Here is a 22,774-nt window from a genome sequence, read left to right as displayed (position 1 = left end):
GTCCCCCACCGTACACGTATTGTGCTGCTCAGTGCTGCCTCAGTTCTCCCCCAGCCCGAGATCGGACTCTAAATCCTGGGCAGGCCCAGCGTCCACATGTCCATCTGTCTGTTTACCGATTTGCCTGTGACTATGGGTCGACGCGCCCTGCTCTGGCCACGGCAGGTGCAGGGTTAAGGAGGGGGGGAAGGGGAGAGATTTTCCCGAGTCGGGAGGGGGGACGAGGGGCGGACCCGGTCCAGCCCCGCCCCTCGCCGAGCCGAGCCGGAGCCCCGTCGGAGCCCCGCCGGAGCCCCGCCGGAGCCTGGCCTCAGCCCCAGCCAGAGCCCGCACGGAGCCGGAACGGCGGACCCCGCGTCCCGGCGGCGCCGGAGCCCCGGCCGGTGAGTCCCGCAGGAGCCGCGCTCAGGGGAAGTTTGGGGCGCGGGGCGCAGAGCCCCAAGCGCTCTCGCCGGGACCCGCCCCCCCGCCTCCCGCGAGCTGGAAGTTTGGGGCCAGGAGGCCATCACGCCGAGGGTCCCAGAAGCTTGGCCCCCGCGGGAAAGGAGAAGATGAGGAACTTGGGGATCTGCTGTGAGGGGGTTCGAAAGTCCAGCTGCTCATTCCTACTGGAAACGCCCTGGACTATGGGAGTCTGGAGTCCTAATGGTCATGGGATCCCCAAATCATCCCCCTCCCTACTTCTGGACACCAAGGAGAGGGGCCTCTGGGAACCTGGCATGGGCCGAACCTCTAAGAGTAGACCTGAAGGGGGAATGTGGGACCCTGGCGTCCAGCTTCTCCCCTCCCAAATGCCCTGATCTTGGCCTTTTGCTGGTGGGAATGGATGATCTCTATGGAACGGCCCCCAAAAGGGTTGTAAGTATACCCTGGAGTCTGATCCCTGGCTGTCCAGGGCGCACTGGAAGGCAGTAAGGGGAGGGTACAATAAGACTCTATTCCTGCAGAACACCAGCATGAGGATTGTCAAAAGGAAGGAAGTCAACTGACTTGCCACCTTGACCTAGATCTGAAGGGGGAGGGAATGTTGGGTGTTCTTAGTTGAGGGCAGGGGGTGAGGGGAGAATCTCTCATGCCCCACAGGAAGGGGAGAAGTTCCCTGAGTATTTGGGAATCTGCTCTCTTTCCCACCCAGGAGGGCTCTGAGCTACAGTGGTGCGCTAGCCAGCAAGGGTAGGTCAGGGGTAGGTCCTCCCTGTGCCTTTCCCACCAGTGATTTTGGGCCAGCCCTTCCCTCAGCTACAGACTGCTCAACTGTGTACTGAGGGGCTGCTCAGTGGCCCTGACCCTTTGTTTTCCCTCTCTCCTCCAGGTGAAGGCAAGGTCCCTGAACTGGTCAGACACTGCCTGTGGGCCTGATAGAGTCAAGAGGAGGCCCCATCATGCCCCTCAGTGAGGCCTGCAACCTGAGCAGATAGTATGGCCTGCCACTGGAGGTGAACACCATGGCTACAGGCAGTGGCCGGGCCTTTGCTTGGCAGGTGTTCCCACCCATGCCTACCTGCCGGGTGTATGGCACAGTGGCATACCAGGATGGGCACCTGCTAGTGTTGGGGGGCTGTGGCCGGGCTGGACTGCCCCTGGACACTGCTGAGACCCTGGACATGGCCTCACATACATGGCTTGCACTGGCCCCCCTGCCCACTGCCCGGGCTGGTGCAGCTGCTGTGGTGCTGGGCAAGCAGGTGCTAGTGGTGGGCGGTGTGGATGAGGGCCAGAGTCCTGTAGCTGCCGTGGAGGCTTTCCTAGCTGACGAGGGCCGCTGGGAGCGTCGGGCCACCCTCCCTCAGGCAGCCATGGGGGTTGCAACTGTGGAGAGAGGTGAGTGGCCTTAAGGGAGTCCTTCAGGCATCCCCACACCCTCTGTTCCTTTCTGACTTGGTCCCTTACCCTCAGAGATTGGACAAGAGCTGTATATTTTGCCTGAGTGCCCTGGACACAGCTTTGACTCTTGTAAAGACCGCTCCTACCTAGGTCTGAGTTGAGCTAGCAGCGGCCTTAACTGCCCTTTCCCACTGTGAAGTGGGAGGCAGAGCCCAGGCTGGCCCCCAGCATGCTGGGAGGCCCTAACCACCTCCCTGCCCATTCCTCTTTTCTAAGAGACAAGGAGGGGTAGCCCAATGACTCTCAGGGTTATAAATAGTCTAGGGGAGGGGGAGGGGAGCATGGCCTTGGCTCAGAGCCCAGTAAGTGCTTAGATTCCCTTCCCCCTCTTCCTCCCATATACACATTTACCAGGGAGCCTGAGATGGGAAGACCAAGCTGGTCTGGGGATAGTTGCCATGGAAGCCCTCAGCTGACTGACCCATCTCCCCAAGGCCTCCAGACATACCCCCATCTGACCCGGAGGGTGTAACAGGACCAGAATCTCCCCCAGTGAAAGGATGAGATACAGAGGTGCTGGCAGGGCTTCTGGGCAGAAGGCTTGCAGCCAGCACCCCTACCGACAGGCCTAAGCCCCTCTCCTATCCCCCAGCTGATCCCCAGAGATCCCTCCCCAGGTTGAGTTCTAAGCTTAATAGATCCCCATATGCCCCTCCCTGGCTTAAGCCATCCTCCAGCCTTCTTCCCCTAGAGGAGCCCCCACCTTGTGGCCTCCAGGTCTGACCACCGGTCCTGCTTGGATGCCAGACTTGGTTGCCATAGCATCTCCAGGGAGACAGAGATGAATTATAATTAGATCATCTGCCTCCTGCTCTTCACTTGGAGGGGCCCTGGCCAGAGCAGGAATCCTAGCTCTCCCAGCCCCCACTCTAGGAAGGAAGGAGGGTTTCTCTGCTGTTTGGGAGGGGTACTACAAACATGTGGGTCCCCAGCCACGCCCAGGCCTGACCAGGGCAGCCATCAGTGTAGGGTGCCCTGGCCAGGCTGAGGTGCACTCTGAATTGCTCTTTTCTATGCAGATGGTATGGTGTATGCTCTGGGGGGAATGGGCCCAGACACGGCTCCCCAGGCCCAAGTTCGGGTATATGAGCCCCGGCGGGACTGCTGGCTTTCGCTCCCCTCCATGCCCACACCCTGCTACGGGGCTTCTACCTTCCTGCACGGGAACAAGATCTATGTCCTGGGTAAGGGCCTGGGGGATATGGGAAAGGGGCTCAATGTACAGAAACACCTATCCCCATAGGTTGGCTGGGATCAGGTTTAGCCTGAGATGGCAGGACAAGAGAAGCTTTGAGTGAGCCAGGCTTGCTTAGAGGTTCTGACCTTTGGTGGCCCTCCTGGGCTGGGAAACCGTACCCCTGGGCCCGAGGATCTGCAGGGTAGGGGATCCATGCTCTGGTGTGCACACAACTGGGTATGGGGGGCTAGGGTGGGCAGTGGTGAAGGCTTAGCAACCTGGTGAAGGAGGAGCCTGCTGGGCCTCCAGACTCTTTCCCAGGTGCCCCAATTCCATTGGCAGGGGGCCGCCAGGGAAAGCTCCCAGTGACTGCTTTTGAGGCCTTTGATCTGGAGGCCTGTACCTGGACCCGGCACCCAAGCCTGCCCAGCCGCCGGGCCTTTGCTGGTTGTGCCATGGCAGAAGGCAACGTCTTCAGCCTGGGTGGCCTGCAGCAACCCGGGCCCCACAATTTCTACTCCCGCCCACACTTTGTCAACACTGTGGAGATGTTCGACCTGGAACATGGTGAGCAGTGGCTAGCCTGGGTTGTCCCCCCACTTTCCATGGGATGGAGGGGCACAGGGTATGTCGTGGGGGCTGGATCTGACTTCCCCTTTCTTGCAGGGTCCTGGACCAAGCTGCCCCGCAGCCTGCGTATGAGGGATAAGAGGGCCGACTTTGTAGTTGGCTCCCTTGGGGGCCACATCATGGCCATTGGGGGCCTTGGTGAGTAACTGTGGGGTTAGGGAAAGGAGGTGAACCCAAGACAGGAAGGAAGAGCCCCAAGCATGAGCACTACCTCCTGCCCTTCCGCTGGCACTCCAGGGATGAGGGATTTGTGACCTTCCCTTTCCCAATCTGTGAAGCAGCCAGGGTATAGTCTGCTTAGCCTAACTCTTGGGGTGCCCCTCAGCACCTGATTGATGGCTCTGCACCAGTAGGGGCCTAGGAGACAGAAACAGGACAAGTGACCACTAAATGAATGGACAAATAGAAATCTAAAGAAATGAACAAATGATGATTGGGGGCAGTGGGGGCAAGGCACTGGTAGCTCATCCTGGGGTGATGCCTGCTGGGCCATCTGTGGGCTCCGCAAGCAAAAGAGTCAAGGCCCTTGCAGCCGGGGCCCTTTACAACTTCTTTCTCCTTCCTGCAGGCAACCAGCCATGCCCTCTGGGCTCTGCGGAGGGCTTCAGCCTAGCACGGCGGCGCTGGGAGGCCCTGCCGGCCATGCCCACAGCCCGCTGCTCCTGTTCTAGTCTGCAGGCTGGGCCCCGGCTGTTTGTCATTGGGGGTGTGGCCCAAGGTCCCAGCCAAGCTGTGGAGGCGCTGTGTCTGCGTGATGGGGTCTGAATGCCTGACGGGGATGTGGCAGCTGGAGCAGCGCAGTGCTCCCTGGCACAGGTCCGTGGCTCCTTTTGCTGCTGAAGAAGCTCATTGTGGCTCTGTGGGATGCGGGAGGCCCAAGGTCAGGTACAAAGGGTGAGGGCACTTTGTCTTTAGTGCAGGACACATATGCTTATACCCACCTTTATCCCCATTCATTCATGGACCATGCCTAGCTCCACACTTGCTCTGGAACTACTGGGCCCTCTGTCCAACTGGGAAGTGGGAGGATGGAAGAGCTGGCCTCAGGCCCCACAGGATTAGTGCCTACCTGGAGTTGACCAGTCTCACCCCAGTGGCTGTTCCTGAAAAATCCTAGCTGTCAGCCTACCTTGAGGGCCTCTGTGGCCCCAGGAGAGTTCAGGGAGGTCAGAGGACACAGAGGGTGTGGAGGAGTAGATGTAGGAACCTCCAGAGGACCAGAGGAATAGTGGCTTTGGGCCCTTTACACTATTGACTGTGTGACCTTGAGCAAGTCATTTCACCTCTCTGTGCCTCAGCATCCTCATCTGTAAATGGGGATCTCTGAAACCTTCCTGCCCTACCTACCTCACAGGGCTGTTGTGAGGACCCAGGAAGTTCAGATGTGAAAGTAAAAGTGCTGCTAAAATCTGGTGTATGGCCCTCGGTGTGGACTCCTGTGTTGCCCCTGCAACCCCTTGCCCTCCTTCAGGGGCCTTGATTCTCCCAGGGAAGAGGGTTCAGAGTAGCCTTTTGGATCTCGCTTCTGCTCCCCAAAGTGTTCTGGTGTCTTAGCCCCACCTAAGCCTTAGTTTCCTTTTTGGTGATGTAGGATGACTGCTGCCCCCTCTGTTCTGGGTGTTAGAGGGCACTCACGGGATGGCCAGAGAAGAGCTCAGAAAACTATAGCAAAGTACCCCAGGGTTGGGATGACCTCCAGGTTCACGGCACACAGGATTTCCTCAAAGTCTCTTCTCACCTCCGTAGGGAGGGGGTGTTCCAGTGGGGGCTGTGGCCAGGGCAGGCTCCTCCTGTCCCAGCTTAGGCAGAACTATGTGGCTTCCCACCAGACCCCCAGAGGCATGGTAGCCTCCCAGAGAAATCAGAGCTACCAGAATGTGCCTCCTCCTCCAGTCTTTGCTGCTCGCTAGAAGGGCCCACTGACTGCTTTCCCTACAGCTGCATGAGTACAAGGGGCGCACAGCTGGATTTACTGGAAGAATGGATTTGGGGTCCCAGAACTGATCCGCTATGACCGTGGTGGACCTCCTGGGCCCTTAGGCTCCTGCAGGGTTTTCACTCAGTGGCAGGGTTCCCAGGGCAGCACCTCCCCTGCCTAGCACACAGGTGCAATGGGCCTCACCGCTGTCCAGCTTCTAAGAGCCCTTGGACTGCAAGCACAGAAAGGCCGCTGTGTCAGCTGTCCTTGTTTAATAATCTGGACCAGTTTAGACACTCCGAGACCCCAGCATGAAGGTAATGCTGCAGCAGCTTGGGTCTTGGGATCCCTGGGAGGTCAGGCAGTGTGTTGGTGACCGGTCCCGTATTGCTGCTGCCACAGTGGCCACCCCGGGATGGCTGGCAGAAGTTCTGTTGGTAGGTGGTGCTGGTTCGGGGAGGCTCGATCTGCACAAAGTGGATAAGGCGCTGGGGGAGGTCACTGAGTCCTGGGCCTGACCGGAAATTGGCCTGGTAGGAGGATTCAGGGGGCCGCTGCTGGCTCAACTCCAGCTCCTGGGGTGCCCAGCGCAGGAAGGTGTGCCGCTGCCACAGACGCTCCAGGTCTTTCCGCCTTCCGATTCCCTGCAGCAGGCAGTAGGGGCCCTCCTCAACGGTATGGGCCCTTGGCCCACAGTCCTGGCACCAAGCACCCCTTGGCCCCTCCTCAACCCAAGCCTACTTGGTGATGCTGGGCTCCCCTGGCCTGTACCCCCAGCCTCTTTGGCATGCCTCCCCAGTTATGCCCTCCATTCCAAGGTGAAACCTCCAGAAAGCCAGTGGCCCCTGGGATATTTGCACATTGTCAGGCAAGCTAGTAGATGAAACCAAAGCAGAGGTACCTTTGTTTGGGAAATGGGCTGTTTCCCAGACAAGAGAGGTTTTCAGGAGCCCTCCCTCCCCTCAGTGTCTTATCCCCACCACCCTACCTCAACTTCAGTCTAGGTTGGGGCCCTGCCCGTTCTCCTTCCTTTCTCCAACACTCACTTTGTCGAAAGAAGTACGGTTGTCATGCTTGGAGAACAAGTGTTGCTGTGCTGGCTCCTTTAAAGACAGTGAGAAAGAAGGTAAATGGGGGGAAAATGATGCTCACCTGCCCTTCAGATGTTACGTCAGGACCCAGAATGGAGGGAAGCTGCCAGGAGCCACTACCCCTAAACTGCTAAAATTGCCAAAATCCTGAAAGAGCAGCTAGAAATTAAAGCTGTTTGCCTCACTCCTAGGACATCTCATGCTGGTATTTGCCTCCAAGTCAAAAGTCTCTAGGGCTGCTGATTGAAGAAGGGGCTGAGGCATCTTCGAAGACATCCTGCCACCAGAAGGGCAGTGGTTTAAGTTTCATGTCACGTCCTTTAACTCTTAGATTGTCCAGGACCAGGCTTCAATTCTTTCCTCCCCTCTGTCAACATTTAATCCTTCATCAACAACCCAAGCTCTTGGCCCTAAGTACCACCTGGAAACGGCCATTTCTCTATCTAGCTTGAACTCTGTCCTGATCTCCAGACTCAATAGCCAAGAAGCTATTCCATATCTTCTTGTAAATGTCTTACAGGCATCTCCAACGCACGACTGAGCTCTCGATTATGCCCCAACCCCAGCCCTCCAGAGCCTCCCCCAGGTCAGGTCATGGTAGCTAGATCCTGCCAAAAACCTTGGAGTCCTTTTGATTCTCTTCTTTCACACCCTATATCTAAAGTATCAGGAAATCCTGTTGATTATTCCTTCAACATATGCCCAGGATTGGACCACTCCTTAGCATGTCCACTGCTTTCCCTGATCCAAGAAACACATTCTTCTCTTGCTTGAATTATTGCAAGAGCTTCCTACCTCATGTCTCTACTTCCAAGCCTTCCCTTCCAGTTTATTGTTCTCTTAGCAGGTAGAATAACTCTTCTGATATGTAGATCAAATCATCTTCCTTGTTTGCTGAAAATTTACATTATCTCCTCATGTTTATAAAAGCCAAAGTCAATGTAGTGGTCCATGAGACCCACACAGTATTGATTTCTCCATTATCTGCAACTGCACTGGCATCCTTAATGCTTCTGAAACATACCAGCTATATCCACTTTGGGCCTTTGCAACACCTGGGCCTTCTGTCTGGGACTCTTCTTGTAGCTGGCCGTAGGACTCCCTCTCACTTCCCACTTGGGAGGATTTCTTCAAACACTAACACTATCAGTGCCGTCACCCAACTCTGCATTTTCTACCTTCTGGCATACTAGGTGACTACATAGTATGATGTTGCCTAATGTTCCTGACAAGAACGTAAGCTCCTTGTGGGCAAAGATTATTGTCTGTCTTGGTCACATCTATAACTCCAACATTGAGCCCAGTGCCTGGGAAAATACATGTTTGCTGTTTAATTAAAGGACAGGGTTCAGAAAGTCCTCAGGGCATTTGCTTTGGCTTACTTGGAGCCATAGAACCATAACCTATCCCCAGGCAGAGAAAGGCCACCCCCCAGGCCTCCAGACTTTAGTAGGAATCTCTCCTAAGACCACCCACCTTGACTTTGTGCCTGGTCTCTGGCCCTAGAGTTCCCTGTCCCCAGCCATTCAGCGTCTTCTGCTGCAAACCTGAATGAAGTGTCTGATCTGATGAGTTCAGTCTAGGCTGGGTTGGTGTATGAGCAGTGGCTGACAACAGGTTGCTAGATAAAAGACTGGGTTTAGCTTCATCCCAGATCCCTGAATCAGAATCTTCTGTGGTATGTATCTCTGTGTGTGTGTGTGTGTGTGTGTGGTATGTATCTTTAACAAGCTCCCCTAGCAGGACCTCCTGCCCTAGACAGCTGGTGTTGGTTTCCAAGTAGAATGAAAGCTCCATGAAGGTGGGAAGCCAGCCAGCCTTACCTTTCATTCCTCATAAAGCAAGCTGACACAACAGGGATTAAAAACCCAGGGCCCTTTTAGAAAAAAAACAGGAAAAAATTTTCAGCATTTAGAACTAGGCAAAGAGTTCTTTGATTTGATACCAAAAGCAAGAGCAATAAAATAAAATTGATAAATTGGACCCCATCAAAAAATTTTTAAAGTTTTGCTCTGCGAAAATTTGTATAAAAAGGATGAAAAGACAAGCCACAGACTGGGAGAAAATACTTGCAAATCAAATAGCCCATAAAGGAATAATATCTAGAATATATAAAGAATTCTCACAACTCAACAGTAAAATAATAATCCTATTAGAAAATGGGCAAACGTCAGATGTCTATTGACGGATGGATAAAGAAGTGCATGGAATGTTATGCAGCCATAAAAAATGAAATCTTAATAAATCCATAAATGATATGGATGGAATTAGAGGATATTAAGTTAATGAAATAAGTCAATTATAGAAATTATAGTCAATTATAGAAAGACAATTATATGATCTCAGTGATAGGTGGAATTCAGGAAACAATGGAGAGGATCATAGGGGAAGAGAAAAAAGAAAATAAAACAAGACAAAACCAGGGAGGGAGAAAAATCACAAGAGATTCCTAATCTTAGGAAATAAACTGAGGGTTGCTGGAGGGTAAGGAGGTGGGAGAATGGGGTCAGGGGGTGATGAACATTGGGGAGGGTATATGTTGTAGTGAGCAATTGGTATTATAAAAGACTGATGAATCACAGACCTGTACCTCTGAAACAAATAATACATTTTATGTTAATTGATTGAATTTAAATAAAAAAAAGAAAATGGACAAACAAGATGAAGCCATTTCACTGAAAAGGATATACAGATGGCAAATAACACATGAAAAAATGTTCGCCATCATTAAACACTAATGAAATGCAAATTGAGATCACAATGAGATATGACATATTTATCAGAATGGCTAAAATAGAGACAGTACCAAATGTTGAGAATGCAGAGAAACTGGATCACTCATACATTGCTGATGGGAACACAAAACGGTACAGTCACTCTAAAAAACAGTTTGGCAGGGGTGCCTGGGTGGCTCAGTGGGCTAAAGCCTCTGCCTTTGGCTCAGATCATGATGTCCTGGGATCCTGCTTCCTCTTCTCTCTCTCTGCCTGCCTCTCTGCCTACTTGTGATCTCTCTCTCTGTCAAATAAATAAATAAATAAAATCTTTAAAAAAAGAGAAAAAAACAGTTTGGCAGTTTTAAAAAAACTAAACATACAGCCATCATATAATCCGGCAATTGTACTCTTAAGCATTTAATCCAAGAGAGGAAAACTTATGTTCACCCAAAAACCTGTGGCAGCTTTATTTGTAAGAGCCAAAAACTGGAACCAGCCTCAATATTTTTAATAGGTGAATGGTTATACAAACTGACATATGCATGCTATAGAATACTACTCAGTAATGAAGAGGAATGAACCATAAATCACCTGGATGAATCTCTAGAAAATTATATTGAGCAAGAAAAACCAATCTCCAAATATTGCATGCCATATCATTCTATTTATATAATATTTTTGAAATGACAAAATTTTAGAAAAGAAGAGGCTGGTAGTTGCTAGGGATTAGGGACAGAGAAAGGGTAGAGGAGCAGGAGGCTGGTGGGTGTGGTCATAAAAGGGCAGTACCAGGGATACTTGCAATGTTGGCCAGTGTGTTAACTGTGGTGGTGGGTACACAAACATAAATAGGTGATAAAATTTTATAGGTCTTAATATATACAAGTAGTGTAAGTAAAATGGAAATCTGAGATAGGTGGGTTGCATTAATGTCAGTGTCCTGGTTGCAGTATTATACTATAGTGTTGCAAAATGGTTTCATTGGGGGAAACTGGGAAAAGTATAGAAAGGGTCTCTATTATTTCTTACAACCGGTTATGAATTTATAGTTGTTTCAACAAAAATTTCAATTAAAAAAACCTTGGGAGTATGCAGCAAGTTCTAAATGACCCCCAAATTTCTTCTCCATCTCTATCCTTGGCTAAAAAATTGTACACAGCCCTAGAATGTGGATGCCTCTGTTGTTGGAGGCAACTCTGACTCTGAAAACTCACTATGCATGTATTTTTGCCTTTTTTTTTTTATTAATCCAAAAAGTTTCATTAAGAAAAATTTAGCTTTCTGACTTTATGCTTGTGCCTTCAACACTTTCACAGTGTTATTATGCTCCTTGGTAAGGAAAGCACACTTGATCTGGTCATAGACACACTTATCATATAGGGAACCACTACAGGCCCTGCTGACATGTTATTTGTTTGTTTCAGACCACCTCATATGAACTTCAGGTTTTACAACACAAACTTCTTGAAATCAGCCTGGTCACATGCCCCATGTGGATTTTGGTGCTTTCCCAACATTGTTGGTATAAAGGTGCACAATTCTATTACCAATGGTTCAGAACAGCTTAGTTTTGTTAAAGGCTGTATTATAGGACAGCCTATGATGGTATGTCAGATTCTGGATCATTCTGAATGTCTCTAGACACCATCCCTCAAGAGTGAAAGTCACTGTTCTAATGGTGGTAGCATAATCTATTGATTTCCACTGACTCAAGTTTTGTTCTCACAATAGTGAAAGCCTGGTAAGAAGTGAAGTCATTTCCTTCCATGTGGGCAGTTCTGAGTATTCTTTTCCCTGGAAAGAATTTCACCTGCATCTTTATTTCTAGGGATCCTTTTCAATTGAGGTGGTAAAACCCATGGTCTCTGAGCTGATGGGCTTGGGCTTGGGTTCCAGTTGAAGAGACCATGGAGGAAAGGTAGATTTCCTGGGATGGGGCAGAAGTTGCATGTGGGAGAGCTAAGGACCCTTGTGGAGGCTGGGCATTCTGCAGTCAATAGGATGCTGAGTAAGGAGCTCCTATGACAGACTGAGGCATGTCAGTGGTGGAACAGGGATACAACAATCATGGCACTATCAATGAAGGATCTACTCCAAACCATGAGGCCTTGTGGCTCTTGTCTGACCTTAAGAACTAACAGGACCATTAAAAATAAAAGTAACCTCTTGGGGCGCCTGGGTGGCTCAGTGGATTAAGCCGCTGCCTTCGGCTCAGGTCATGATCTCAGTGTCCTGGGATCGAGCCCCGCATCGGGCTCTTTGCTCAGCGGGAGCCTACTTCTCTCTCTCTCTCTGCCTGACTCTCCGCCTACTTGTGATTTCTCTCTCTGTCAAATAAATAAATAAAATCTTTAAAAAAAAATAAAATAAAAGTAACCTCTTAAAAAAAGAAGAAACAAACAGGACCAGGATTACATGTCCCAAGAGTCAGGCAGGTAAGTACTAGAAATAAGTTAATTCAGTCCGGAAGAGAAAAAGAAAAAGAAGAGAATTTTCTTGCATCTGAATGACACAATTTCTACCTGCCCCAAACTAAAGAAAAGTGGTGTCACATCTTGAAAAGTTTTTCAACAATAATAGCTGCAAGCAGCTGGTTGAAAACTGGTATCTCTTAGCTAATAGAAAAATAAAATGTGCACCTTCCCCAAACAGTTCCACTAATTAAAAGAGCTTTAGACATAGAAAGAGCCACCAGACTGTGCATTTATACAGTCTGAGCCCAACACTCAGAGATCATGCTGTTTGGGGATGCTGGTAATGCTAGTAAATGCTTTGTGTAGCAAGTCTTCAATTAAAACATGTCCCAAAACATGTTCCCAACTTCTGTTTCTGGGGTACAGATTGAATGTTCCGTCTTTAAGATGACAGCTGGCACTGGGCTCCTACAAACACCCAGAACAAAGTTCCCGGCTTGCCTCTGTCCCTGAACTACGCAGGTCCCATTATTCTCGAGGGAGAAGTGATCCCAGATAAGTGGTCTGGAGCTGCCTTTGGATCCAGCTCTCTCATTAGGCAATGCCAGGCTCTCCTTCAAACTGAGAATGCTAAGGAAATTCAGACTCCATAGTATGGCAGCCTCTAAGACCCTGTTCTTGGCCTGGAAAAGCAAGTCATGGAGAATTCAGATGGCAGATCAAGCAGGATCTGGCTAGAGGCTTGGGAGCAAGAAGCTGCAGTGGACAGAGAATGTTCCAGACACTCCTCCAGGTTCCTTTCCATGTTCTCCATTCTGCTGTTGCCCAGGGGGCTGATCTGAGTGCATTTCTCACCAGCCTGCCTTCCCTCTGGCCATTGAAAAGCCCTGGGAAGAGATGGAGGGAAGGAAGGAGAGGTCTCTTCTCTTAACTCCACCCGAGACTAGCCCCCGCCTGTCTGTCTCTCTCCCCCCATGATCACCACTCCTCTCACGGTAGTTGTCTCCAAACCACCCACTCCTTCTGGGTTCTAGGAGCCATATTTCCCCCTGTCCATCTGGGCCCAATGGTACTGACCACTTGGTTGTTGCCAGCCTATGATACCACGTTTACCTGAGGCCCTCACATCCAACTCCTTTGCATGTACACTCTGCTGAGTTCTCCTGATTTGAGTGAGATTTTTATTGTTGGGACCCCAAATGATGATCAGTGCCCCCTCCTTGTTTCCAGACCTAGAAGCAGTAGAGGGTCTGGGCTTTTTATCTCTCTCTCTTTCTTCTGTTCTCTGGAAGCCTTTTCCAGCTATTTCTCTCATTACTCCTTTCCAGTCCTCCTTGGCTACACATGTGGGTGGGTACCCAGCCACTTTATAGGCTGCTTCCCTCACCAAAAGAGGCCTCCTGGGCGCCTGGACTACAAGGCTGACTGTGAATTAGGCCATGGGCTTTCATGACATCAAGGAATCTGAGCTTGAGAGCAGTTGTTGGCAAAACTCAAGGCTTACTTTCTGGGCTCTGGAGGGTCTTTCCCCATGGCCACCTACCCAAACTGGGTCCTGACCTTCCGTCCACCCAGAAGAAGCAATGAGCAAGACTTTCCAGCTTGGTACTAGCTCTTCTCCATCCTTTCTATAGGTGGAGATCTGTAAATATGCTATTTCAGGGACGAGTGGCTAGGGCTCATGCATTTTCTGGGGGATAAGCTGGCCTCAGGTGTCAGTCCAGCAGTGGTAGTTCTGGGTATGATGCTTTTGGGTTCCAAGAGAAATAGAAACTGGCCCAGCCACCCCAGCTGCCCCCAGGGCTGCCTTGTACCTGACATCGCTGCAGGAACACTGCTGGAGGCTGGGGCTTGGCTGCAAGGCGGTATTCTTGAGCGCTTTCACTCTTGAATTGGCCTCTGTAGTGCCCATAGAAGCCAGTGTTGTGCTATAATAAGGCAGGCATGAGGGTGAATCCCTCCCAAATGCTTACCCTGAGTCTCAGACCTCAGGGTCCCCAGGCCAGAACCCTCTCCTGGGAGCTACTGTCAGAATAAAAAGAATCTGAGGAGAGAGACACACATCTGTCATCCATCATTAGAACAGTTGGTCTCGCGATGCCTGGGTGGCTCAGTTGGTTTAGCAACTGCCTTAGACTCAGGTCATGATCCCAGGGTCCTGGCATCGCATGCTGCTTCAGGCTCCTTACTCAGCGGGGAGATTGCTTCTCCCTCTTCCTGCCCCTCCCCCTGCTTGTGATCTCCCTCTGACAAATAAAATCTTAAAAACAAACAAACAAACAAACAAAACAGTTGTCTCAGCTGTGCTGGCCCACCTAGGAGGGTTATGTATGTATGTGCCCTTTCCCTTTTTTTTCCTTTTTTCCATCCTTCCCCTCTTTCATAAAATTCCAGTATAAGCTAGGGAGAAAATGGTGAAAGGACAGAAATATCCTGGTCCTGGTGAAAATTGTGATCTCCTGGTGAAGGAGTGCGACACAGCAAATAAGGTCAGGGAAGAAATAACCTGACAAATAACTAGATCAAGAGTAACAGGGAACACAGATAGCCCTTCATGATAATGAGGGTGGGACCTGAACATGAGGAGGAGTCAGCTGTGCAAGGAACAGCAGAACAACATTCTATGTGATGGGAACAGAAAGAGCAAAGGTTCCAATGCCAGAAAGAAAGAAAGAAATGTGTTGGAAGAACAAAAAAGAACAAAAATCCTTGTGACTAAAGGATTTTGAGCAAACTAGTCAGGTAAGGTCAGGGAAGGGCAGGCCTCACACTAGTTTAAGAATATGCATTCTCGGGGCGCCTGGGTGGCTCAGTGGGTTAAAACCTCTGCCTTTGGCTCAGGTCATGATCTCAGGGTCCTGGGATCGAGCCCCACATCATGCTCTCTGCTTGGCAGGGAGCCTGCTTCCCCCTCTCTCTCTCTGCCTGCCTCTGCCTACTTGTGATCTCTCTATGTCAAATAAATAAATAAAATCTTAAAAAAAAAAGAATATGCATTCTCAGGGCACCTAGGTGTCTTAGTTGATTAAGTGTCCCCCTGAGACTCAGGTCACGATCCCAGGGTCCTGGGATTGAGCTCCACATCAGGCTCCCCGCTCAATGGGGAGCCTGCTTCACCCTCTCCCTCTGCTTTCCACTTCCCCTGCTCGTACTCTCTGTCAAATAAATAAAATCTTTAAAAAAATATATGGCTTCTCTTCTAAGAGCAAAGGGAGACTTTTCAGGAGGGGAGGGGGACCAGAGAGTTTGGGTTGGGATGGTTCAGAGCACCGAGCAGAGTTTTGAAAACAGGGCCACTGACTGGTGATAAGATCCTTCCCTGGGGACTGAATGGTTCCATCCTGGGCATCTATTGACAAAACTGTGAGCACTTATTTGCTACATATCCTGCTGTTCTGGGGTAAGCAGGGCACCCTCTGAAGCTGGAGCACCTAAGCAAGGGATATGCTTTTCAAAAGACGTACTTTACCAACAGGGATACCTTCTGGAGAGGATTTCAGAGACAGGGACTGACAAAAGACAGAAATGAGCATTTGTGAGAGGTCTAAGAAGGAGATACACTGTATTGGTATCATTAGGTGGATGCCCTGTGGACAGCAGTGATATCTACCCAGGGAGCTCCTAGAGCCCAACTGTTTGTTCTAAGAGCTTCCTGCAAAGGATGGGTATGTCTGGTCCTCCATGATCATAGCTCTGAGCAGAAAGAATGTGACCCAAGTTTGGCCTCTGGCCATCACAGGAGCCTCCTATACATGACTGAAAAGCCCTTTATCTTTTCAACCCACTGAGGGTTTGGGTTGCCCAAGTTGTCTTTTTATTATCTGTTGAACTTGCCCTCTATTCAGTTTATTTTTTATTCTTAATTTTTTCTATTTAGTTTAGTTCAATATTATTGGGCCACCTTTACTGCATTCCAGGCATGGGACTGGGCATGGGATATACAGGTGGAAAACAGTCTTTGCCCTCAAGATGTTCCCAGTATACAGGGCAGTCAAACTCCAGAAGTTTGGGAAGACCAAACAAAGAACTTGGAATAAATAGGGTGGCTAGATGACTAGGAGGTTCAGCTGGTTAGCACAAGACCAGGACATATAGGAAAAGACATGGCACCAGAAAGACTAGGTAGGTTCCAGGGGTAACCTTAGAATGGCAGAGAGGGAGTGGGAAGTTCAGGGTCCTACATCAGCCTGGATGTTGGATGAAATCCTTCTTGCTAAATTTACTCCCATGACTCATTCAAATTTCAGGTACCACCCAGGGGCCAGGAGCAAAGATTAATTGTAAAGTGCATTCTTACCCACGAGCCTACTAAAGCACTTTGCATCTTTCCAGGAAGCAAGTAGAAAAAGCAAACTTTCCTTTTGTCTTTTTGAGGCTATGTCTGAGCAAAGAGAATCTCAACTTCTTGTTGCTTAGTGACAAAAGGAGGTTGTGACTGCACAATGCTGCTGAGATCATTGAGGCATTGCCCAGTCTGCTACCCCTTTGTGCTTCCTGCTCATTTTTACTTCTTTATGAGAGAAATTTGCCCCTCAGCATTAACAGCTTGGATAAAGCTCTTACATATAGAAACATATACTCTACAGTAGAGTGTGATGAACTCAGTCAATGAAATATCAAAGAACATTTTTAAAAAAAGATTATTTATTTATTTATTTATTTAGACAGAGATCACAAGTAGGCAGAGAGGCAGGCGGGGGGGGGGGGGGTGCGGGGGAGAGGGCTCCCTGCTGAGCAGAGAGCTCACGGGGCTGGATTCCAGGACCCTGAGATCATGACCTGAGCCGAAGGCAGAGGCTTTAACCCACTGAGCCACCCAGGCGCCCCTTCAAAGAACATTTTAAAGGTGAATCCTGCATTGTAAAATTGTGTAACCATATTGCCAGGAACATAAATTTTGAAAGCATTCCAGAGTCAGAAGAAATGTTAAAAGGGTTGATGCTTCTTAGGATAAAATTGCTGCTTCAGAATAAGGTTCTGTCAGATTTTCTTTTAGGAGTCTGTAGCACCTGAGAACAGTGGGCAGGTGGCTGTTACCAGGGCCCCAGTAAAGAAGGAAAGCATAACAGAGGAGCAAAAAAAGGTGCACGAAAATATTGTGCTTACCTTCCAAGCTGCCCTTGAGCAGATTACTGTCTTTCTCTTCCATTTGTAACACAGGAACATGAACAGTTCACCCTGTTCACTAACCAAAAGGAGCTGGTAATCATCCTCTAAAAGTATGCCAATAAAAAGTTTAACAGCAGAAAACATCACCCTGCTGGGGTCACTGATTTAACCCTATCAGCCAGAAAACCCACCCTTACTGTAGTTACTCTTATGACCCACTCTCATATGTATTCACAGGTACAAAAATTTTCAATGCAGCATCTTCAGAAGGGAAAAACTGTAAGCAGGTGAGTGTTTCACCAATAGGGCAATAGGAAAGATACTTTAATCTACAAATATATTTATCTTTAAAAAGGTGAGTCAAAAAGTCAAATTGTAGAGGGATGCCTGGGTGGCTCAGTTGGTTAAGACACTGCCTTCAGCTCAGGTCATGATCCTGGAGTTCCGGGATCAAGTCCCACATCAGGCTCCCAGCTCCACAGGGAGTCTGCTTCTCCCTCTGACCTTTTCCCCTCTCATGCCCTCTCTCTTTCTCTAATAAATAAAATCTTTTTTAAAAAAGTCAAATTGTAGAAAAATGCACCAAGTATACCACTTATACAATGATACAATCATGCAAAACAATGTTATATATTATTTGCAGATGCAAACATTTGAACTAAAAGTATAAAACATACTTAGAACTGATCAGCATAAAATTCAGGATAGAAGTCACCTGGGGAATAGTATCAGAGAAGGTAGAGTGGAGCTTCAATTCTATCTGTAATGTTTTTATTTTTCACAGCTTTAAGTATAACTAACACAATAAACCACACATATTAAGTGTACAGTCTGACACATTTTGACCTATGTATACATGCATGAAACATAGCCACAATCAAGGTAGTAAACGTACCCATCACCCCCAAGTTTCCTTCTGCCCGTTGGTAATCCTTCTCTATGGCACTCATTGGTCTCAAGCAACTGCTGGTTGACTGTTGTCATAGATTACTTTGCATTTTCTAGAATTTTATATAAATGGAATCATTTGATATGTATTCTTTGTATCTGACTTCTTTCATGTAGCATAATTATCTTGTGTTTTATCCATGTCATGGTACCTATGAATCACCCTCATTCCTTTTTTTTTTAAAGATTTTTTTTTCTTTTTTTGACACACAGAGAAAGATCACAAGTAGGCAGAGAGGCAGGCAGAGAGAAAGGGGGGAAGCAGGCTCCCTGCTGAGCAGAAAGCCCAATGCGGGACTCGATCCCAGGACCCTGAGATCATGACCTGAGCCGAAGGCAGAGGCTTACTTAACCCACTGAGCCACACAGGCACCCTCATTCATTCCTTTTTATGGCCTAGTAGTTTTCCATTGTATGGATACACAAAGCTCTCTCTCTCTCTCTCTCTCTCTCTCTATATATATATATATATATATATATATATATTTTAATAGAATTTTAAGAGCAATTTTAGGTTCACAACAAACTTGAGTAGAAGGTGCAGAGATTTCTTGTATACCTTCTGCCCCATGTGTGTATAACCTCTCCTACTACTAATCTCCCCCACCAGAATAGCACATTTGTTATAATTACTGAACCTAAAGTGACACACCTTTATCCCCCAAAGTTGATAGTTTACCTTAGAGTTCACTCTTGCAATTGTATATTCTATGAGTTTAGACAAATGTATACTTCAATCACATGTATGCACCATTATGCTATCATACAGAATAGCTTCAAAAATCCTCTGTGCTCCAGCTATATATTCCTCCCTCCCCCCAATCCATGGCAACCACTGATCTTTTTTACTATTTCCATAATTTTACCTTTTCCACAATGTCATATTGGAATCCTACAGTATATAGCCTTTTCAGATTGGCTCCTTTCGCTTAGTAAAATATATTGAAGTTTCCTCTATGTCTTTTGCTAGCTTGATAGCTCATTTCTTTTAGGGCTTCATGTTCCATTGTCTGGGTTACCACAGTTTGTTTATTCATTCACTTACTGAAAATGACTTATTGGTTTAAGATTTACAATTATGAAATAAAGCCACTATAAATATCCACATGCAGGTTTTTGTGCAGACATAAGTTTTCAAGTCCTTTGGGTAAATACCAAAGAGCATGACTGCTGGAAGAGTATGTTCAGTTTCGTAAGAAACTGCCAAACCATCCTCCAAAGTGGCTGTACCATTTAGCATTCCCATTCCTCACCTACATATGTGTTATCAGTGTTCTGGATTTTGGCCATTCGGATAGGTATGTAGTGACAGCTCATTGTTGTTTTAATTTTCATTTCCCTGATAACATATAATGTTGAGCATCTTTTCATATGCTTATTTTCTGTCTGTAGATCTTTTTTGGTGCAATGTATTAAAAAAACCCTGCGTTGGCCTATTTATTTATTTATTTAGATGTGGAAGAGGGGCAGAGGGTGAGAGAATCTTAAACAGGCTCCGTGCCTATTGCAGATCTTGACGTGGGGCTTGTTACAACCCTGAGAACATGACCCAACCCAAAATCAAGAGCAGGTCACTTAGCCCACTGAACCACCGAGGTGCTCCTGGCCCATTTTAAAATCAGGTGATATTCTTAAAAAATAAAATCAGGTGATATTCTTATCATTGAGCTTTAAAGGGTTCTTTATAATTTTGTTTCTTTATCAGATGTCTTGAATCCAAACACTAATCAGGTTTTTGTCCCCACTAAACCACTCATCAAGTTCACCCAATAATTAATTCTCATTCTTCATTTTCCTTAACCTATCAGCAGCATTTGACATTGATGAAGCAGGCAGTTAGACAGGACCTGGAGGCAAAAGCTGTGATAAATAGGTGACCCATTAGAAGCCTGAGGGCACAACATCCTAGCTTCATGGCTTTTAGCATCCTGGTCTTACTGCTTCCAAAATCCAGGGAATGAAGAGACCACTGGCCACAGATGCAGAACATGTGCTCTCCTTTTCAACCTCTGCTCCAGGGTGACCGCCTATGTTCATTATATTTACATTGTGATTTTTGACCCTCAGTGAGGCAAGATGGTCATGACAGTTCCAGCAAGAACCTGTAGGGCTCAGGGGTGCCTGGGTGGCTCAGTCGTTAAGCATCTGCCTTTGGGTCAGGTCATGATCCCAGGGCCCTGGGATTGAGCCTGGCATCGGGCTCCCTGCTCGGTGGGAGCCTGCTTCTCCCTGTCTCATTCCCTCCACTTGTATTCCCTTTCTTGCTGTGTCTCTATCAAATAAATAAGTAAAATCTTAAAAAAAAATAGAACCTATAAGGCTCAAAACTCCCTCTTCTAACCAGTTGGAGAAGTCCCTTAGATTGTTTGGAAACAAACTCAGTCAGAGATCTCCCTAGCTGTGACCCATAATTTGCAAATATAAAAAGACACCCCTAACCCCAGAACAGCTCCCATCTCTGAGCCTGCCTACTCTCCCATCCTTTTTTTTTTTTTTTTAAGATTTTATTTATTTATTTGACAGAGAGAGATCTCAAGTAGGCAGAGAGGGAGGAGGAAGCAGGCTCCCCACTGAGCAGAGCGCCCAACGCGGAGCTCTATCCCAGGACCCTGGGATCATGACCTGAGCTGAAGGCAGAGGCTTTAACCCACTGAGCCACCCAGGCGCCCTGTACTCTCCCATCTTAAACTTAATTGCTTTGTGCTTTCTATTTTCTTTCCGGCAGCCTTTATTCGAGCGGGGATCCTCATATAAGTCTTTCATAGGGAATCCAAGAACTGAGACCTCCACACCTCCAATCTCCCACTAGGAACAACATAGCTCCCCTTTGAAGGATGGTCCAGGCGGCTTCCACAGCACCTCTCTCTCTTGGGTATCCCTCTTCTGTCCCTGACCATACCTACTTGGGAGTCTTTTGCTGCTTTTTCCTTATGTAGGCCTCTAAAGTTGTGTGTCCTGGGGCTCAATACAATCTGTTTTCCATCCATACTCTTTCATTATCTGTTTCATGGCTTTAAAAACCATCTATAACCATCAGAGACAGAGTTACACAGATCCCTCCTCCCTATACCCTCTGCCCTGCCCACCGTGCCCTCAGATTGTCTCAGTATCTAGCAGGCCGGGTTCCCTGCACTATTTCTCCCCACCAGGCTGCCAGTTCTGTGTCCCCTTTTGACCACGGCCCCTCTCCTCCCAGCGGCTTTCCCTACCCAAGTCTTGTTAGGATCCCTTGGGCCCCAGCCGGTGCCCTAGCCCCTGGGCACCCAGTCCACTCCACATACAGCAGGGTGGGTGAGGTACCTCCTGAGCGGGTCTGCACTGGTGAGGGGATGCCGGCTGGGGTGCGGGTGGCAGCAGGGGTATGACTGAGGAGGTGCGCGGGTACATCTTGTGAGGCACACGTGGGCCGTGCAGCGGTATGCGGTGAGAGGTAGGCCACCCGGCCAAGCCAAGGAACCTGCGGGTAAAACTGTTAGGACCGTTAAAACCGTTAGAACCTTTAAAACTGTTAGAACCGTTAATCTTGAGCAGCGGAGGGGGCGGGCCCAGAGGCGGGGCCTAACCCTCATTGGTGAGATCAGGCCCTGGGGGCGGGATCACGCATGCTCAGGCGACATCGGCGGGACTGGCCTCGAGGCGAGATCAGAGACGCCCCAGGTGGGGTGCTTGCGGCGCGCGACGGCCCACAGAGGTTGAGGCGGGAGGGGTTTGGTTAGAGACAGCAGGGAGGGGAGGGTGGGGTGAAGGTGGGGGGTGGTTGGGGAACCTTATGGGGCTTTACTATAGGTTCGGGATTTCCGGGGGCCTCGAGGAGTTTCTTGGGACGCTGGCTTGTCCACTTGATCCTTGTGCTGGAGTTCCTAGCCTGTCATTCTCTCCCTGTGACGAAAGACCGCTCTGGGTGTTCAGGGAGACTTACTTTCTGTGTTTGTCCTTGGAGAGCTGTGTTTGTCAGATTCGCAGGGTTCCACAGCCTCTCATCCCGAGTCCGGGATTAGGAGACTCAAAGAAGAGAATTGGCTCAGAAAGTCGGGGTGAACAGGAATCCAGGGAAACCGACTGGGGTTTGCCTTTATTGTTATGCAGTATCCCTTGGCGGTCTCTGGAAAGGACCCTGAAATGATTTAGTCTAGGAGTCCAGAACATGTCTCCTGGTTGAAAAGAGATGAAGATGAGAGAATGGCTGTGTGAGGTTGAAGCGGGTCTTCTGAAGGCCTGCGGGGCCGCAGAGTCTGAGGGACAGAACTGGTTTTTTTCTGCGACCTAGTGGAGGAGCCAGAGGAGCCAGAGCCAGAGGCACGTAGAGTACCTCACACTGTGGCTTTAGGATTTTGTGTTGAACACAGGGTGAGGGGTGCTCTCTGAGATCCGTAGGATATTCTCTTAAGTCCGGTTTTTCCTCTCCTGCCTACCACCTTGGCAGGGCTCCCTGTGGAGACAGTCGAATTCCTTGCATGCACTTTAGCCTTTCCTCTGCACCCCCCTTTTAAAAATTTACTTATTTTGGTGATGTTGGGGGGAGGGCAGAGGGAGAAAATCCCCAAATTCCCCATTGAGCGCGGAGGCCAGGGACTCTGCGCCAGGATCCATGAGATCACCCCCCCAAACCAAAACCAAGGCTCTCACCCTCAACCGACTGAGCCACCCATGTACCCCCCCCCACCTTTTCTCTGCTTTTATGCTTCTTCTAATTGGACTGGGGGATTAGAGAAGGAAGAACCCTGCCCCTTGAAAGTTTGTAATATGTGCATCTCAGTTTTCATTTAACTAGTGTCCTACCTAAGCATGACTACCTCTTCCTTACTAGCATCTATAAGGACAGGTTTAGGCAGAGGGGATTTCTGCCCTCTGGGAATTTAAAAGTCTATATCAGTAGTAGGTGATGA

The 22,774-nt window shown here is 48.7% G+C and overlaps 3 protein-coding genes across 15 annotated transcripts in view; 2 read left to right on the top strand and 1 right to left on the bottom strand.

Moving 5' to 3' along the window:
* Window positions 1–237: 237 nt before the first annotated feature.
* KLHDC8B (kelch domain containing 8B) lies at window positions 238–5,104 on the top strand. Of its 2 annotated transcripts, XM_082745228.1 has the most exons (6): window positions 238–383; window positions 1,313–1,821; window positions 2,904–3,068; window positions 3,404–3,628; window positions 3,728–3,829; window positions 4,260–5,104. In XM_082745228.1, the coding sequence occupies exons 2-6, from the start codon at window positions 1,446–1,448 to the stop codon at window positions 4,454–4,456; spliced, it is 1,065 nt and encodes a 354-aa protein (XP_082601354.1). In that variant the 5' UTR covers window positions 238–383; window positions 1,313–1,445; the 3' UTR covers window positions 4,457–5,104. The 2 variants fall into 2 exon arrangements, with proteins under 2 accessions (XP_082601354.1, XP_082601355.1); XM_082745229.1 differs by lacking the exon at window positions 2,904–3,068.
* Window positions 5,105–5,776: 672 nt separating this feature from the next.
* On the bottom strand, window positions 5,777–21,355 carry CIMIP7 (ciliary microtubule inner protein 7). Of its 3 annotated transcripts, none has more exons than XM_082704685.1 (4): window positions 21,189–21,355; window positions 13,646–13,759; window positions 6,656–6,712; window positions 5,777–6,274 (listed from the first exon to the last, which is right to left on the bottom strand). In XM_082704685.1, the coding sequence occupies exons 1-4, from the start codon at window positions 21,273–21,275 to the stop codon at window positions 5,867–5,869; spliced, it is 666 nt and encodes a 221-aa protein (XP_082560811.1). In that variant the 5' UTR covers window positions 21,276–21,355; the 3' UTR covers window positions 5,777–5,866. The 3 variants fall into 3 exon arrangements, with proteins under 3 accessions (XP_082560811.1, XP_082560813.1, XP_082560812.1); XM_082704686.1 differs by lacking the exon at window positions 21,189–21,355 and adding an exon at window positions 16,129–16,215 and having other exon boundaries at window positions 5,778–6,274; XM_082704687.1 differs by lacking the exon at window positions 13,646–13,759.
* Window positions 19,840–22,774, top strand: part of IHO1 (interactor of HORMAD1 1) — a 44,482-nt gene continuing 41,547 nt past the window's right edge. For 4 of the 10 annotated variants that reach the window (XM_082704170.1, XM_082704169.1, XM_082704161.1 and 1 more), the window contains exon 1: window positions 21,492–21,545. The gene's annotated coding sequence lies outside the window, so the exon portion shown is untranslated. Of the gene's footprint in view, window positions 19,908–21,491; window positions 21,546–22,114; window positions 22,185–22,774 lie in introns of those variants that run through there. The other 6 variants (XM_082704171.1, XM_082704165.1, XM_082704172.1 and 3 more) reach the window with 4 other exon arrangements.

The sequence above is a fragment of the Mustela nivalis genome (genome assembly GCF_964662115.1).
Source record: "Mustela nivalis genome assembly, chromosome: 1".
Lineage (NCBI taxonomy): Eukaryota > Metazoa > Chordata > Mammalia > Carnivora > Mustelidae > Mustela > Mustela nivalis.
The sequence above is the reverse complement of the archived record's forward strand: the minus strand, read 5'-3'. Positions and strand labels throughout refer to the sequence as shown.